At 49.6% G+C, this 14,871-nt stretch overlaps 1 protein-coding gene across 2 annotated transcripts in view; it reads left to right on the plus strand.

Moving 5' to 3' along the window:
* The window catches only part of FNIP1 (folliculin interacting protein 1), a 67,838-nt gene extending 64,940 nt beyond the window's left edge, over positions 1-2,898 (plus strand). For both annotated transcript variants that reach the window (XM_082489937.1, XM_082489938.1), the window contains 3 exons: positions 503-700; positions 1,088-1,203; positions 2,209-2,898. In XM_082489937.1, the coding sequence (XP_082346063.1) occupies positions 503-700; positions 1,088-1,203; positions 2,209-2,287 (393 nt within the window). In that variant the 3' untranslated portion in view covers positions 2,288-2,898. The remainder of the gene's footprint in view (positions 1-502; positions 701-1,087; positions 1,204-2,208) is intronic.
* The last annotated feature ends 11,973 nt before the right edge of the window (positions 2,899-14,871 follow it).

Below are 14,871 nucleotides of genomic sequence, written 5' to 3' on the forward strand. Positions count from 1 at the left end.
GCTATAGACAGGAGGTGGAACGCTGCTTGGAAGGAATTCAGGACCTGGGTGCAGGCTTCTGTCGGGTTCCTGACTCCCTCTGCTGGCCCTCCCAGAAAGGGAAACCAGTGGCAACTGGGAATAAAACCGACCTGGTTAACGCACAGCCACGGTGAACAGCAAGTTGGGGTTTTGGTACTTTCAGTTTTTGGGGCTTAAAACATAGTTTAGATATGTCAGAACTTTTTATATCGAATATCAAAAGATATAATTGTCAGCCAGGGACATGCTTTCAAGTCTAGAAGAAAACGAAAGAAAAGAAGCAATTATTCTTCTAAGACTGTCTCTTGCTTACAGTAAAGCTCTGTTTTTAATAGATGGAATGCAATTCTTAGCACATGCTACTGTATTTTAGATGAAGCAGTGTCTGGGACGCTATCCCTGCTACCCAGGGATACGTTTTGTGAAAAGACCTTTGTCGTTTGTCATTCTCAGGGTTCTGCTATTCATTTTTTGTTTCTAGCATCCTGTTCTGGATGAACCGATCGCAGAAGCTGTCTGCATTATTGCAGACACGGACAAATGGACGGTGCAAGTGGCCAGTAGCCAGAGACGAATGATTGATAATAAGCTCGGAAAGGAAGTGTTAGTCTCAAGTCTTGTCTCCAACCTGCTTCATTCCACTCTTCAGCTTTACAAGCATAATTTATCTCCAAACTTTGTAAGTATGAATGATAATGGAGAGGGCAATGTTTTTAGAGCATCCTTTCACTTTGTAGGTTAAAGAGGGTGTAAAGTTCTGCCTCGTTTATTTATCTGTAGCCGGGGCATCCCTCATGTGGCTTTTTGAGCTGTCCATTTAAACAGTGCTCTCTAATAAAGACAGCTGTCATATTAATTCTGATTTAACATGCAACCAAAGGCTTCTGCTCAAAAGTGAGAGTCTCGCCAGTGAAGAAAAATTTGCCAGTACCTTACTAATTATGCACCTAGGCACGGCCATGGAAAAGGCAGTAGACGTGTGGGGTCTGTGCTGTTATGCTTTGAGGCTGAGCGCGGTTTCGATATAGCACTGTCTTCTCCTGACACAACTCCCTTTGCTTTCTAGTGTGTTATGCACCTGGAAGATCGGCTGCAGGAGCTCTATTTCAAAAGCAAGATGCTGTCCGAGTATCTCAAGGGCCAGATGAGAGTTCACGTCAAGGAGCTGGGCGTGGTGCTGGGGTACGGTCACAAACTTCCTCCGAGCAGCGCTGCCCTGGGTTTGCTCTGCCAAATCCTCTGCCCGCGCTTGTTCTAAGCACAGCGAAATGGATTCCTGAATGGGACTGGAACTGTGGTGTGGCATAAATCACCCATGGCCACAGGCTTCTCCTTAGCCATTGCTTGATCCCCAGGACGCCCCAGCCTTTCTCTCTTCCCTCCGGGCAGGAAGACGGGCTCAGCACTCCGGAGCTTATCAGGCTCCTTCCTTAGTTGGTCACTCATCACTGAACAATGTGGGGCACCTGATTCCTCCACGTTGACTTTCCCTACATGGCAGAAAACACCCTCTGTGTCATGTAAGGCACATAATACCTCTCTGTGGGTGTGGGGCACAGGCAGAGAAGCTCTTTAAGGGGTATTTATAGGAAGGCTCTGAATATCGTTGTATGCAGAGGAGTACAGGGGGAGCAGGAAGGCACACAGAGCACGTGTGGAGCTGGGAATGGGGGAGCAGCTGCAGCACGGTGCCCGGGCTTCCCTGGGAGCTGCAGGAGTCATTTAGCCTAGTCCTCTGCTCCTGCGCTTTGTCCCTGAACTACTGCTCCTTTTACTTTGAGGGTAGGAAGGAATCTGCTGGTTTTCCTCCCTCCCATCTGGTTTCTCACCAGTTTGTTGGCCTTGTGAAAAAAAAAAAACAAAAAACAAACGAACAGGCAGGTGGGAGCTGAGGCAGCGCTGACAGCGCAGAGCTGTTGCTCATCAGTGCGAGCAGGCGCATCTGGAGGGGATGTTAGAAACAATCTGGTGGCTGCAGCGTGTAACCCAGCCGGCAGCGCTGCGTTAGGAGAGAAGCGCGGTTGGCTTCGCTTTGACTTGAAGAGTGTCCCACCGCTCAGAGCCATGTACGCTCACAGCCCAGGCACAAACACTGGGGCTCGAGCAGGCAATGTGGTCACTAACGCACGTGTTCGGCCCGGCTGCGTTTCGGGTTAGATTAAATGTGACTCTTCTGCTTCCTTTTAGGATCGAATCCAGCGACCTCCCTTTACTGGCAGCTGTAGCAAGCACTCACTCTCCCTATGTTGCCCAGATACTACTTTAAAATGCCAGAGGCCGTAGACGTTGACTTTTTTCCCCCTCTGGAAACAACATGGAAGACAACTTGTTCTGGCTTCTTTCTCTTTGAAGCAATTAAAACAAACTGCTCGTTGAGCTGCAGCACCTCCATATATGAACTGCACGTTATGCAAACAGTTGGGAGACTTTTCCTCTCCCACTTGGTCATTTATAAAAAAAGGATAAAGAAAAAGAAAAATGAGTAAGCCCGAGATTTCAACCACAAAAAAGCAAAGATTTTAGCAAAAGCTGAAGATCTGCATTTTTTATCAGTTTCTGCCACAGTGGCTAACTGTAATTTATATTGGGAAATGCACGGAAGAACTGCTTTGAGAAATAGATGATGCTATCGCCAATTATAAACTTAACAAGAGAATGCAGCAGCTGTCTTCGACTGGCTTCTACTGATTAGGATCTCATTAAGATCTGCAATTCTCAAGCTGCGATGATTTGTAAACAACAACTACTTTTTCATGTCACAGTCAAATTCTGGATACTTCCCAGAGGAAGAACAGGGGTTGGGGGGGTTGGTTTGTTTTGTAAAAAGCTTATTAATGACACTCGGCTCCCAAATTTATTTATGATCTTTTTCCTGGGGAGGGGGAATAGCGGGGGGCGTGGGGAGGGGGGGAGGGAGGAAGAGGCCAACAGACAAACGAGCGATGGAGATTCTCTCTCTTGGCCGGATGTTGTAACCAGTATTAAATGTTTATAATGTTTAAATGTTGCTTTATACTAAGTGATGCTTTTCTTCCACAATGTAATCACAATGTTAAGGGGAAAAAAAATCTCAAGAGAACGTTGGCTGAAATTTCCCCGTGAGGTCCCCAGAAAGACATGACTATTACCTCTAACTTTTTTATGGTCTATAATGTTCTTGCAACATCCTATTCTTTTTACAGCAGTCAGTCAGCTATTGAAATAATGAACTAGAAATAAGTGTACCAAAGCATTGGGGGGAAGATGAATATACTATTACCCTTAATTGCTCAGGTAACTGATATATTTTTTAAAACCATTCTACAAAAAAATGACCATTGATGACACCATAGTATAGTAATATCAGAATTATTTTTTGACAAATATACCCTTGATGCAGATGACTCTCGTCCCTTTTCTACTCGCTTGTGTAATTACCAGCAGGAAATGTTGTTTATTTTATTCTCAGCATTTCTCCTTTACTCAGCCATCACTGGTTTGTCATTGTATATACAATAGTTGTAGGAATAGCTGATGGACCCAATCTGGTGTAAGTAATGTAAATACGCAGTGGTAGGTGGATTATGTTTTCAAAGGCTCTACTACCTCAGTTTAACTGGACACTTCATTAGAGGCTTTTCTTTGCGGATTTGTCCTAGCAGCCAATTCATGTTGCTGATTTTTAGGTTCTGTTTTCATCGATTACGTTTAGTATATTGAAATTCATGGATTATCCACAGAAGTAGGAGATACGTGTTCACTTGGTCTCTGAACTCTATAAACAGTTCTATAAATATGTCATTCTGTAATCATCTTTTCAATAGTATAGCACGCCTGCTATTGTTGTTTGCTGAGTTATTTTAAATACAAATCTATTTTAACCATTTGATAAACTTGAAAACAATAGGAGGGATCCCTGCCCCACCGCTGTCAGCGACAAAACTCTCCTCCCTTCCTTCGCTGGGGCCAGGATTCCACCCAGAGTGTTTTTTCAGTAATATTTAAAATCTGTAAGACTCTGTTCCAGGGAAGATCTACATGGCAAACCCACACACCTTTCCACGCAGGACTGAGTCTACGTTAGTAAGTAAACCAGACATTAATGTAGGCAGTGTCATTTGAAACTCTTTTGTATATAAAATCTAACGCTGACTGCTGCAGGGAAGAAACTTGTGTTTAATATGTGATCTAAGGATATGTTTCTCCCCTGTTCTTCAAATGTCCTTTCTTCACCACACAATTACATTACATGTGGCTTTTGGAACGAGCACAAAACGTAGGGGCCCAGTTGTGTAAACACATTTTTAATGAAATATAGGATTGAGCTCAGAATATGAATTTTTAACTCTTTGCTACGATACGCTATATAGCCAATAGTTACAATTCTGACCATTGTACGTAGATTTGCAGTTATAACCTGACGCTGGTGGTGCTGCTGGGCTCAGTGCTGCCGGGCGCTGGCGTGGTGGCCCCGGGATGAGCTCCTGCCCTGCCCTCGGTGAGGTTCCTCACACACCTTTGTCTGTAGCACATACCCAAAGAGCTGGGCAGCGCCGCGGCATAATCCTGGCACCTCCAGGACCCTGCTTATGATGCGTCTTTACAGGAAAATAGTATGTTCTCCTCCATTTAACCATTATTGGGCGAATTGTGGGTATTGCTTTGGAAAGGATTTGACTCTGAAGAACAGCCCTTGCACAGCTTGAAATGAGTGTAGAGAAAGAGAAAAAGGTGGTGGTGTGGTGGCATCCTTCTCTGCTGTCTTCTGCCTGACCTGACCCCTTAATGCCATTGTAATGAGGTGTTCAGTCAGTCCCAGATGAAGCGGCCACAGATGCAGCTTCCCCGTCATCCACCCCCCGGTGCCGGTCCCCGCAGAGCCCCCGGAGCCCAGCGGCAGCTCCCGGCGCAGTGGCACCCTCTCCAGCAGTATTGTGGTCAAAACGCAACCAAAACCCTCCTGTGATGGGAAGTTATTCTGTAAGTTAACGTCTAGGGTACATGAACAATGTGGTACGTATGTCTATTTGCTAAATAATGCAAAAAGGGATCTTTTACAGGACTATAGCATCGACTTTTTAAAAGTATATCGTGATTGTTTTATGTGTATGGAAAACTAATGTTTGATTTCTTTTTTCCACTATTACCAATCTCCATTAACATGTCTTAATTTTCTGGCTGAAAACTAAGTGTACTAGGCACACAAATTGGCAAATTTGTTTCTGTTGCAATTGGCAAACACTGGGCTGCTAAGAACAAAAAATATTTAAAAGAAAGGATTTTACACCTTGCGTATGTTTTCCCTATTAGTTGTTATAGATGTTTTATGACAATTTTTTTGCTTTCTCTAAATTATTTAGATGGTGGTACTTGTAAAATGCTGGGTAAAATGTACATACTTGTTATCTCTTCTGGTTTTGTATATATTTCCCAAGATGTGCACTTGTATTATAATAACCATTCCCAATTTTAGGGGAAATTTGTGCAATAAATACAGTATGTCAATTTACTTCTGGTACCTTTTTCTGTCCATTTTTTATACTTGTAGTACAAGAGTGTTGGTCAGTGTATAAACTATCACCATCTCAAGGTTGATGTCTGTCCGTCTCCTGTTACCCCTCCCTTTTGGGACACGCTTCCCAGTGTTCAGGGGTGCTGCAGCCATTTCGTTGAGGTCTCTTAAGGAATTGGTAATTTCAAAGAAGAATTTGCGATTGAGCTTGCTGTCCCATCGGTCGTGAATGTCGTTGGCCCAAAAAAGCGATGGTAAGATGGGAGGGCGCTCCAGCCCATCTGTACTGGTGCCCGACCGTGTATGAGGAGGACAGACGTATGCATAAAGCCGTGGTCCTTACACAGGTCCATACGTCCATTCCCAAATTTGCCTGCAAAGCAGTTTGTCACAGTAGTAGAGCGTTGGTAATTCCTCTCCTGCAAGTTCCCGTATTTGTGCCCATCTGCCCAGCTACAGTCCCTTTTCTGTCTCTCTGGGCCGCTGCGCGGGAGTAAAGTTATTGAGAAGTCTTCATAAGGTTTTATTAAATACAAGTTCAAATTCTGATACAGTGCTGTCAGGAAAAATGAAGTGGCGAGATGGCTCCAACTGACCGGAGCTTTCTAGGATTTCCGCTTGCACCTGCCAAGTCCCCTCCTGTAAAAAGATACCTGGTACCCGACTATTTTTTTTTTTTTTCTCTCTCTAGGAGGAATGAAAGCCGTAGCGGCAGACCTGTGAGTGTTTAACGGTGCAGTGACACCACCATGAGCCGCTCCTACGAGCCGGGAACGGATGGATTGCTCAGACTGCGCCTTCTCGGTTCCCATCCCGAGTAGCCTGATGTCAAACGGCTCGATGCTCTGTGTCGGGGGGATGATGTAAAAACAATCGATAGAGAATTGATTGCCTTTTAATAATGATAACATAGGGGTTTATTGTTTGGCCTAGCGTTCCTGTGCCACGATGGGTTCAAAAAGCGGCGCTGGAGGGGTAGAGCGGGCAGCACTGAGTCCCGGCGCCGGCAGAACCTGCGGCAGGAGATGCTCAGCCTCAGCGGGTGCCGCGGATGGGGCAGAGAGACACTGGTGCCGCACACCTGCACACCACTGCTTCACACCGACTGTCAGAGCTCCTGTGGGGTTTTTCCACCTAAGGGAGGACAGAGCATTTTGTGTTACCAGAGCAGACGGTCATGAGGTGTCCTCCTGACAGGGGACGCGCGAGGTGAGCTGGTGATCATGTGGCTGTGTGGGTGGTTGGCAAGCGACCCTGGCAGCAGTAAATTCAGCAGTATAATCACTGCGGCATCCAGAAAACTCTGCTGTTAATGCCCAGAATGGATTTCCTTTTCACCTCTCCAGCCAGACTGGGACATAGCACGTGCCAGCCAGTATTTTTAATGTATTGTTACTCCTTTTCTGTAATTCCCTTAATTTTCCTGAAACGGAGGGGGAAAATAATTGACTTTTCCCAAGGCAAAGGCAGGGAAGCCAGCCACGGGCGTGCGAGTGCCACAGTGTCTTTCGTCCCCGGCTTGTGATGACCGGGGGGCTGCAGAAGAGGAGGTGATTATTTTCTGCGCGGCTCAGTGCGGAGTAACCGCAGGATGAGGTCCGGAGCGCCGGGGCGGGAAGCAGCTCCCTGTGCCGCTGTTGGCTGCACAAAGGCACGGAGCTCCTAAACAGCTCACCGCCGAACCCCTGTCGCTTTCTTCTCCCTCCGCACACGTAACTTCAACATTTGTCATTAAAAACCGGTGGCCTCGTAGTCGGAGTTAAAAGTGAGCATGTGCCCTGGAGATACACACATCTTGTGAGTCTGTGTCTGTGCTGGAATAACGCTGCTGTTGATGTGCTGCAGTGTGCACATTCTGTTCCAGCCATCCCCTCGTTCTTTTCGCAGGCTACAGGAGCAGTTACAGCCTTCGCACACCGCCCGCGCGACCTTCCTGGCTTGCTGTGTGCAGTACTGCTTTTGCTATTGCTACAGGCAAAGCTAAATACACCGGTTCTCGGGTTTTTGAAAAGTGCTGCTGGCGCTCGCCGGAGATGGTGCTTTACTGGAATCGGCGCTTTTCAGCTTTGGCAATCGAAGAACCCCAATTTCGGATCCTGGTGGGATCTATCCAGGCTTTTCAAGCAGAATCTGGTTCCCTGGTTGTGTGGGTTTTGCTGCCAGACCTCTCCTGGCAGAGAGGAGAAGGTAAATTGGCTGTGCCCGATGTGCCGGTGTCTCCCCCAAAGGGGGGTTAATTTTGCCCCTCTCTGGGGGTCAATGGGAAGGAACGGGGGGGTCCCCTGTCCTGTCCCAGAGCGGGGCCACAAACTGCACGGCTGGTGCTGCGAGTCCGGCTGCCTTCTGGGCAAAAAGGAGGAGAAACACGAGCAGCGTTGGGATGCAGTAACGGCAGTGGCACTGCACGGTTCCCAACCAGCAGAGCGGGGGTTAACGGCTGACCCAGAGTGCGCCCTTCTATACTGTCCATAGCAGAAAAACATTATTTCCATAGAATCACAGTATGCTTTGGGTTGGAAGGGATCTTAAAGATCATCCAGTGCCACCCCCTGCCCTGGGCAGGGCCACCTCCCCCCAGCCCAGGTCACTCCCAGCCCCGTCCAACCCGGCCTTGAACCCCTCCAGGGATGGGGCAGCCACAGCCGCTCGGGGCACCCTGCGCCAGGGGCTCAGCGCCCCCACAGCCAAGAAGTTCTTCCTCAGATCTCATCTCAGTCTCCCCTCTGTCAGTGTCAAACCGTTCCCCCTCATCCCATCGCTCCCCTCCCTGATCACGAGTCCCCCTCCAGCTCTGCTGGAGCCCCTTTAGGCACTGGAAGGGGCTCTGAGGTCTCCCCGGAGCCTTCTCTTCTCCAGGCTGACCCCCCCACCTCTCCCAGCCCGTCCTCCCAGCAGAGGGGCTCCAGCCCTCCCAGCAGCTCCGGGGCCTCCTCTGGCCCCGCTCCGACAGCTCCGTGTCCTTCTGCTGTGGGGACCCCCCGAGCTGGAGGCGGCACTGCGGGGGGGTCTCCCCAGAGCAGAGCAGAGCGCAGCAGAGGGGCACAATCCCCCCTGGCCCTGCTGGCCACGCTGCGGGGGATGCAGCCCGGGGGGCGGGGGGCTCTCTGGGCTGCCGGCGCACATTGCCGCCTCATGGGGGGCTTCTCATATTTTAAATATATTTCCTCCAGCTCTCAGGTGCAGCGTGCCAGCTCTGCTAGTGCCACTGCAGGACACGCAGCTCAGCACCAACAGTGTGAGGTCCTGCCCCCTGTGGCACAGGAAGAGCAGACACGGAGCTTCCCAGGGATGCCCATGGGAATCGGCTGAGCAGCCGGTGCGAGGGCCATGTGAGAGGTACTGCGGCCCTCCCCTCCCCGAGGGAGCACTGCGGGGCAGCGTTCTCTGCCTCAGCAACATCTGCTGGTGTCCGGACACCTTGTGTGGCCTCTAGAAATGAAGAGCTTCATGTGAGCCATCACCCGCTTGGGCCTTGTGCGGGTCCTCTGCTCTCTTACAGCCTGTCTCCCCCTAGAGAGCACAGTAGCAGGAGGAAGTGTGTTACTCCCATGTCCTTGTTTATTTTCATTACTGAAAATATTTGTACAGAGGCAGAATTTGATTTCTAAACCTTTGCCTGTTCCAGCTGTTTGTTCCCAGATGGAGCTGAAGACATCTGCTCCGAGGGTGGGGAGTCACACCTGAGCTCCTGAGAACCAGCCGCAGCGGGGCACGGAGAGCTCTTGGTGCCGATCGCCGGTAATTACTGCACGGAAGAAAAAGGCGTAGAAGGCAGGCGGGTGACAGTGAGTAGCTGGTCCTGTGGTTTGAGACGTTACTGCTGAAGGAAAGGCTCCTTGAAGAACATCACAAGCGTTCTGCGGTGAGGCACCCGGCAGCACCTCCTGCGCTGCCGGCAGAGGTGGGGGCCCCGCGCGGTCACCTCCAACACAAGATGGTATCTCCTCAGCAAGCTCAGAGCCACAGCACGGTGACACGGGCTCCTTCCCTGAGCCGTGACGTTGGTGCACGTCAGCCCAACACCAGTGCCTGTTGCTCAAAGTCCCTGTGGATCTGAGCTGTGCCCAGCGTGGCCGGTTTGTGGCAGGGCAGCTTGCCCACACCGATCTGGCCTGTCGCCACCCACAGCGGCCCCACGAGCCGGGCTGTGGCGGGCGCGGGGCGGAATAACCGGCCGTGGTGGTTTGCAGGGCCGGCCCAGCTCGCTCCCGCCAGGGCTCGGGCACTCCGGTCCCGCCACAGACACTGGTGGGTTCCAAGGCCAGATTTCCACCAACACTCCATGCCGGAGCCCTGCAGTGGGGTGCTCAGCACCACCGAGTGGCCCCGGGCAGAGCTGGGCAGCACGGCAGAGCTCCGCCGCCGCTCGGCATCAATGAGGTGTCCTGGACCAGCTGGTGGGTCCTTACGGCAGCATCCCGACGGAAGTATTTGGGCCGTGGGTTGGTCCTGGATTGCAAAAGCAGCACAGGAGATAAGGAGAAGCCTGTTCCTTGTGACACAGCTGCTCTGCCTGTCCCCATCTCCGCCGGGCCCTGGGCAGGGAGAGGAGCCTCCATCCGGGGGCTGGGGGGGTCCTGGGTGATCCACCCCTCGCCCCACAACTGCCTTCCTGCTCTGTTTGCTGCTGTTATATCTTCAGCACCTGCAACCCGGCTCCTCCGGGAACAGGTTTTCTGTAGCTGTGTCTTCTCAGAGATGAAGTTACAGACCAAGAAAAGTCTTCAACTTTTCTTGTCTCGGGGTGGGGGTGGCAGGAGGGACACGTCCTGCCCTGGCTCACCTTTTTCCAGTTACAAGATCAGAACCTGGCGTGAACAGGAGGGAGCTGCTCCCCACGGGGCCGGTTGCAGCTCGTGTGCCCCGGGAGCCCGGGGCCATCCCTGGGCCCGATGGGTTTTATCCCATAAAGACATTGTTCAATGCTGGTATTTTTTTTGTTTCAAGATTTCATCTATGCTGCGCTTTCTAAGCCGCTGGGAGAGGGGAACTTTCTCTGACCGCCGTGCCTTTGGCTGCTCCGTTGTTCAATTTCTAACCACCATAACCAGAGCGTCTGTTTAATCTGGAACTCGCTTTTTCTCCTTCGTTAACTCCTTAGCGTAAGTCTTAGTGCTGCTGGTGGGACAGACCCAGCTTTTTTCTTGAGGAAAACCACTGAGGGGGTGCGGGATGCTGCCGTGATGTCCCGTCGTGGCCCTGCTGCGTTGCAGCAATGGCAAGAAGCGAGACACAGGGCTGCTCTCGTTGATGTTCCCTTCTTCAGTAGGATGGGCTGGAGCTGCGGCTCTGGGACACACGTCCGTGTCGCCTGTGGCATCGCTAGGGCCAGGCGGGGGAGCTGAAGGTGGAGTTTGTTCCAGCCAGTTAATGGAAAACAAATGTTTTCCCCGAGTGCCGTGGAAAATGAAACTGGTGTTTCTCATGGAAGTGTGCGTAGTTGGGCTGAGAAAGATGGGTGAGAGCATTTCCTTGAGAACTGAGCATCTTACTTCCTAAAGGCTTATTATTTTAGTTTTCTTGGCTAATAGAATAAATTTTTAGAATGTTTCCACTGATGTCACCGAAGAATAGTGGTTTATAAACGGCCCAGAGCCAGCACAGAAAGCAGCGGTGAGAGTGCATGGAGGCAAAGGCTGGGTCCGCATAGGAGTGATCACGGCAAATCACTCGGCTGGCTGCGGGCGCTGATGTTGGACAGTGGGACCTCTCCCGAGCACACCCCCTGGCTTACAGCCTCTGCCATGGGGACTGCGAAAGGTCATTACGTGACAATGGCGTTTATAAAAAACAGGGACTTTTGGGAAGAGGATACAAACGCGTTTGTGCGCTTGATTTTTTCCTGCCAGAGATGCTTTTCACTTTGGAGAACTTTGGTGCATTTGAAAAGACTACATTCAGCGATTCTTCTATAATTACTTCAAAATTACAGCCACGAGCAATTATGTTTTTCAATAGCTTATTGAGTGCACTGAATCCTAAGAAATTAACTACCAAATTTTCAAGGAGCAGATTTATTAATAGCAGCTGTAACTAGAAATCTTGTCTAATTTTGATCACTACCGAAAGAGTAGAAAGAATAAGGGCTCCTGTTTCCATGTATTAACAATATGACTGATAAAATTTGCGGGAGACATTCTCGGCGAACAAGATAATTACAGCTGTGCTGCTTATGCCACAATAATTAATGATAGTGCGCTTTATTCTCCAGGCTTGTTTTTCTTGTACAGCTCCAACAGTTTAAATAAAGGTCTTGATCTCTGTCATTTCACATGACATTGTTCTGAGGCCAGTCGGGCTGTAAAAGCCATCAGCCTTGAGGCAAATTTATTTTTCAAAATACAGTTTAAATCTGCAAACCATTTCTTAAATTATAGGTTAGTGAAAAGCAGGCCCTTCCCATGGAAACAGATACAGTTTTTTAAGAACCGTAGGCTTGAACTGATTTAGCATTAAAATCGAGGGCTGTGTCCTGGGCCAGTGAGGAGCCCCGCTGCTCCTGGCAATTGCAGCTCTTCACAGTGGTGAACTCAGACTCCCATTTTTAGGGGGAAAAATAATCCTTAACCTAAATACAACTTTTCAAATATGTTGTAGTTCCCTGTCACACCCTCGTCTGTTTTTTCCCAGGCGTGCTGACCCTGTGGCATCGCAGGTTCCTGAGGCAGGTCACCCTTCGGTCTGCCAAGGAAGGGCCGTCTCGGGCAGCTCCGCAGGAGCCCTGCGGGCTTCCTCCAGTCCAAGTCATCAATCTCAGAAATATGGGGTGAATTCCCGCTTTTTCAGAACGTGTGCAGCCCAGGCAGTCTGAGATGAAATGTCTCCCATCAGCAGTGTCTGTCCTCTGCCTTCATCACTTACAGTCAAAGCATGAGAGCTCATTAAACGTTTCTAATTAATTTGTGAGTTGGCTATTTCCTGTTCAGACTGACAACGAAGGAGGCAGCTGAGCATCATTACTGGAGCATGTGGTGGTCTTGCTATCTCAGCAAGGATAACACACTTGCCAATAGGACTGTAACCCCCTCCTTACCCCTGGTGTTACCAACAGTTCCCTCTGTCGGCCCCCAGCACTGGTGGGCTGCGCAACCGGCACCGCACCAGCACAGTTGTGGTGCCTCTGGCACCCATCTCCGCCCAGTCAAACAGTGCCGGCTACTGGCCTGATCCCTGGAGATGCTTTTGCAACTGCTGGTGATTCCCATCCTGGACGCAGGCTTCTGCTGAGCTCTGCTCTCTTAGTTTCTTATTGTAATGCTCTTACTGCTGGTTTTCATAGGATCATAGAATGGGTTGGGTTGGAAGGGTTTTTACAGATCATCTAGTTCCACCCCCCTGCCCTGGGCAGGGCCACCTCCCCCCAGCCCAGGTCGCTCCCAGCCCCGTCCAACCCGGCCTTGAACCCCTCCAGGGATGGGGCAGCCACAGCTGCTCGGGGCACCCTGCGCCAGGGGATCACCAGTCTCAGAGGAAAGAATTTCTTCCTCATATCTCATCTACATCTCCCCTCTTCCAGTTTGAATCCGTTTCCCCTCATCTTATCACATGCCCTTACAAAAAGTCCCTCTCCAGCTTTCTTGTAAGCCCTCTTCAGACAACTGGAAAGCTGCTGTAAGGTCTCCCTTCCCTCTGTAAGAGCCTTCTCTTCTCCAGGCTGAACAACCCCAACTCTCTCAGCCTGTCCTCATAGGAGAGGTGCTCCACCTCTCTGATCATCTTCGTGGCCTGTTTGGTTGCGGATTCTTCACCATTTGTATGGACATCCTTCTTTTAGACCACAACTGGAAAAAACCTCTGGGGTGGTTCCTGCTACCTCAAGGTCTCCTTAACTGCAAACCCTCAAACTGTTTCCATTTCTCTCGGTACCTTCTTTAAAAAGTGCAGCAGGTTTGTAATGTTCTCCTGGCGACGGGCTCAATTAGTAGTTCACAAAATAGCAACTGCTACAGCAATTGTTTATATAAAAGAAAACACTTCTACTGCAAAGGCAATTTTGCCTTGGGTAAAGGCAGCAAAGGAACCCAACTGTTTAAATGCAATGCAGACTTCTATGGAAAGAATCTGCCCACTGGCCAAAGCTCTGAGAAAAATATTAGGCACTAAAACAGGTTGAAAAATTCTGACGTTGAGTTACCTGCTGGTACCATTCATGGCTTTTAGCATGCTGGTACGGTACTGAGAGTATTCCTAATGGCATCGAGGGGAGCCAGGGCACTTGGAGGGCAGCCTATCTGGGACGTGTCAAAACACAGTGAGCCCCATTCAGCTTTCCAGAAAAGCCAAGGTTTGCAGGTTCAAGTTGCGCAGTCATTTCTTACTCAGTTATTAAAAGTAATATTTCCTTGACAAGATTGTTCTTGGTGTCACGGTGTTCCTGGAAGTCAGTGTGCTTCCTACAGGCCAGGCAGGTCTCTGCATGAATTTCATTGTGTTCCCCCTTGGAACGGAAACTGCAAATACATTTCCAGACACAGCTCTGCCCATATGCCGACAGCAGCCTCCATCACCTCTTCAGCTTTCAGACTGGGGAACGCTTGCATCTCAACTTTCACCTAGGTGGACTGCAATGCCTAAAAATCTAAAGAAATTGCTTCTGCCTCAATATCATCACTGTTGTCCTACCTGATAGATCTTTTCCTGATTTTTAAATTCACAGTATCATAGTAAGAAACCAAAAAAAAACCCCAAAGCAGCCCATTCTGCTCTGAGCAAGAGAAATTACTTCCATGTGGGGTAAATGCTTGTCGCTAAGTGGTATTTAGGTGGCATCTGGTTTTATTGGGCGGTGCACTGAGCCGCGCACTCGATAACTTGCATCACCATATGATTCATGTGATCATCTGACCTTCATCTAGCTGCTGTTCTGCCTTTATTTCCTTTGCTCCCTACAAGTTACAGTAAAGGAAATTCTTCCTGTGTTTCATACACAATGCTTCCTTTCATTCAAGGAAGACTGCGAATGGCTGCACTTTTAGCATTTAAAAAACCAACCGGTACAATCCTCTACTGGAAAAGCATAGGATGGAGTGACACTTCCCTCTCCCCTCACGTATATCCCCCCAGACACCATACGCATTCCAGGAGTTGCTGTATGTTAGTCACAGCCTCCCCTCCGGTGTGAAATCCCTGCTAGGAGACGCCACAGACCCTTGGGATGGGATGACGGAGTTTGCAGTGTGTGTTCCTCCCCATTTTGTGTGCCGAAAGGAGAAGTGAGGAGGTCTTCCTGCCTGGTGGGAGGACAGGCTGAGAGAGTTGGGGTTGTTCAGCCTGGAGAAGAGAAGGTTCCGGGGAGACCTTAATGACCCTTCCAGTGCCTAAAGGGGCTCCAGGAGAGCTGGGGAGGGACTCTGGGTCAG

The sequence above is a fragment of the Vanellus vanellus genome (genome assembly GCF_965231255.1).
Source record: "Vanellus vanellus genome assembly, chromosome: 13".
Lineage (NCBI taxonomy): Eukaryota > Metazoa > Chordata > Aves > Charadriiformes > Charadriidae > Vanellus > Vanellus vanellus.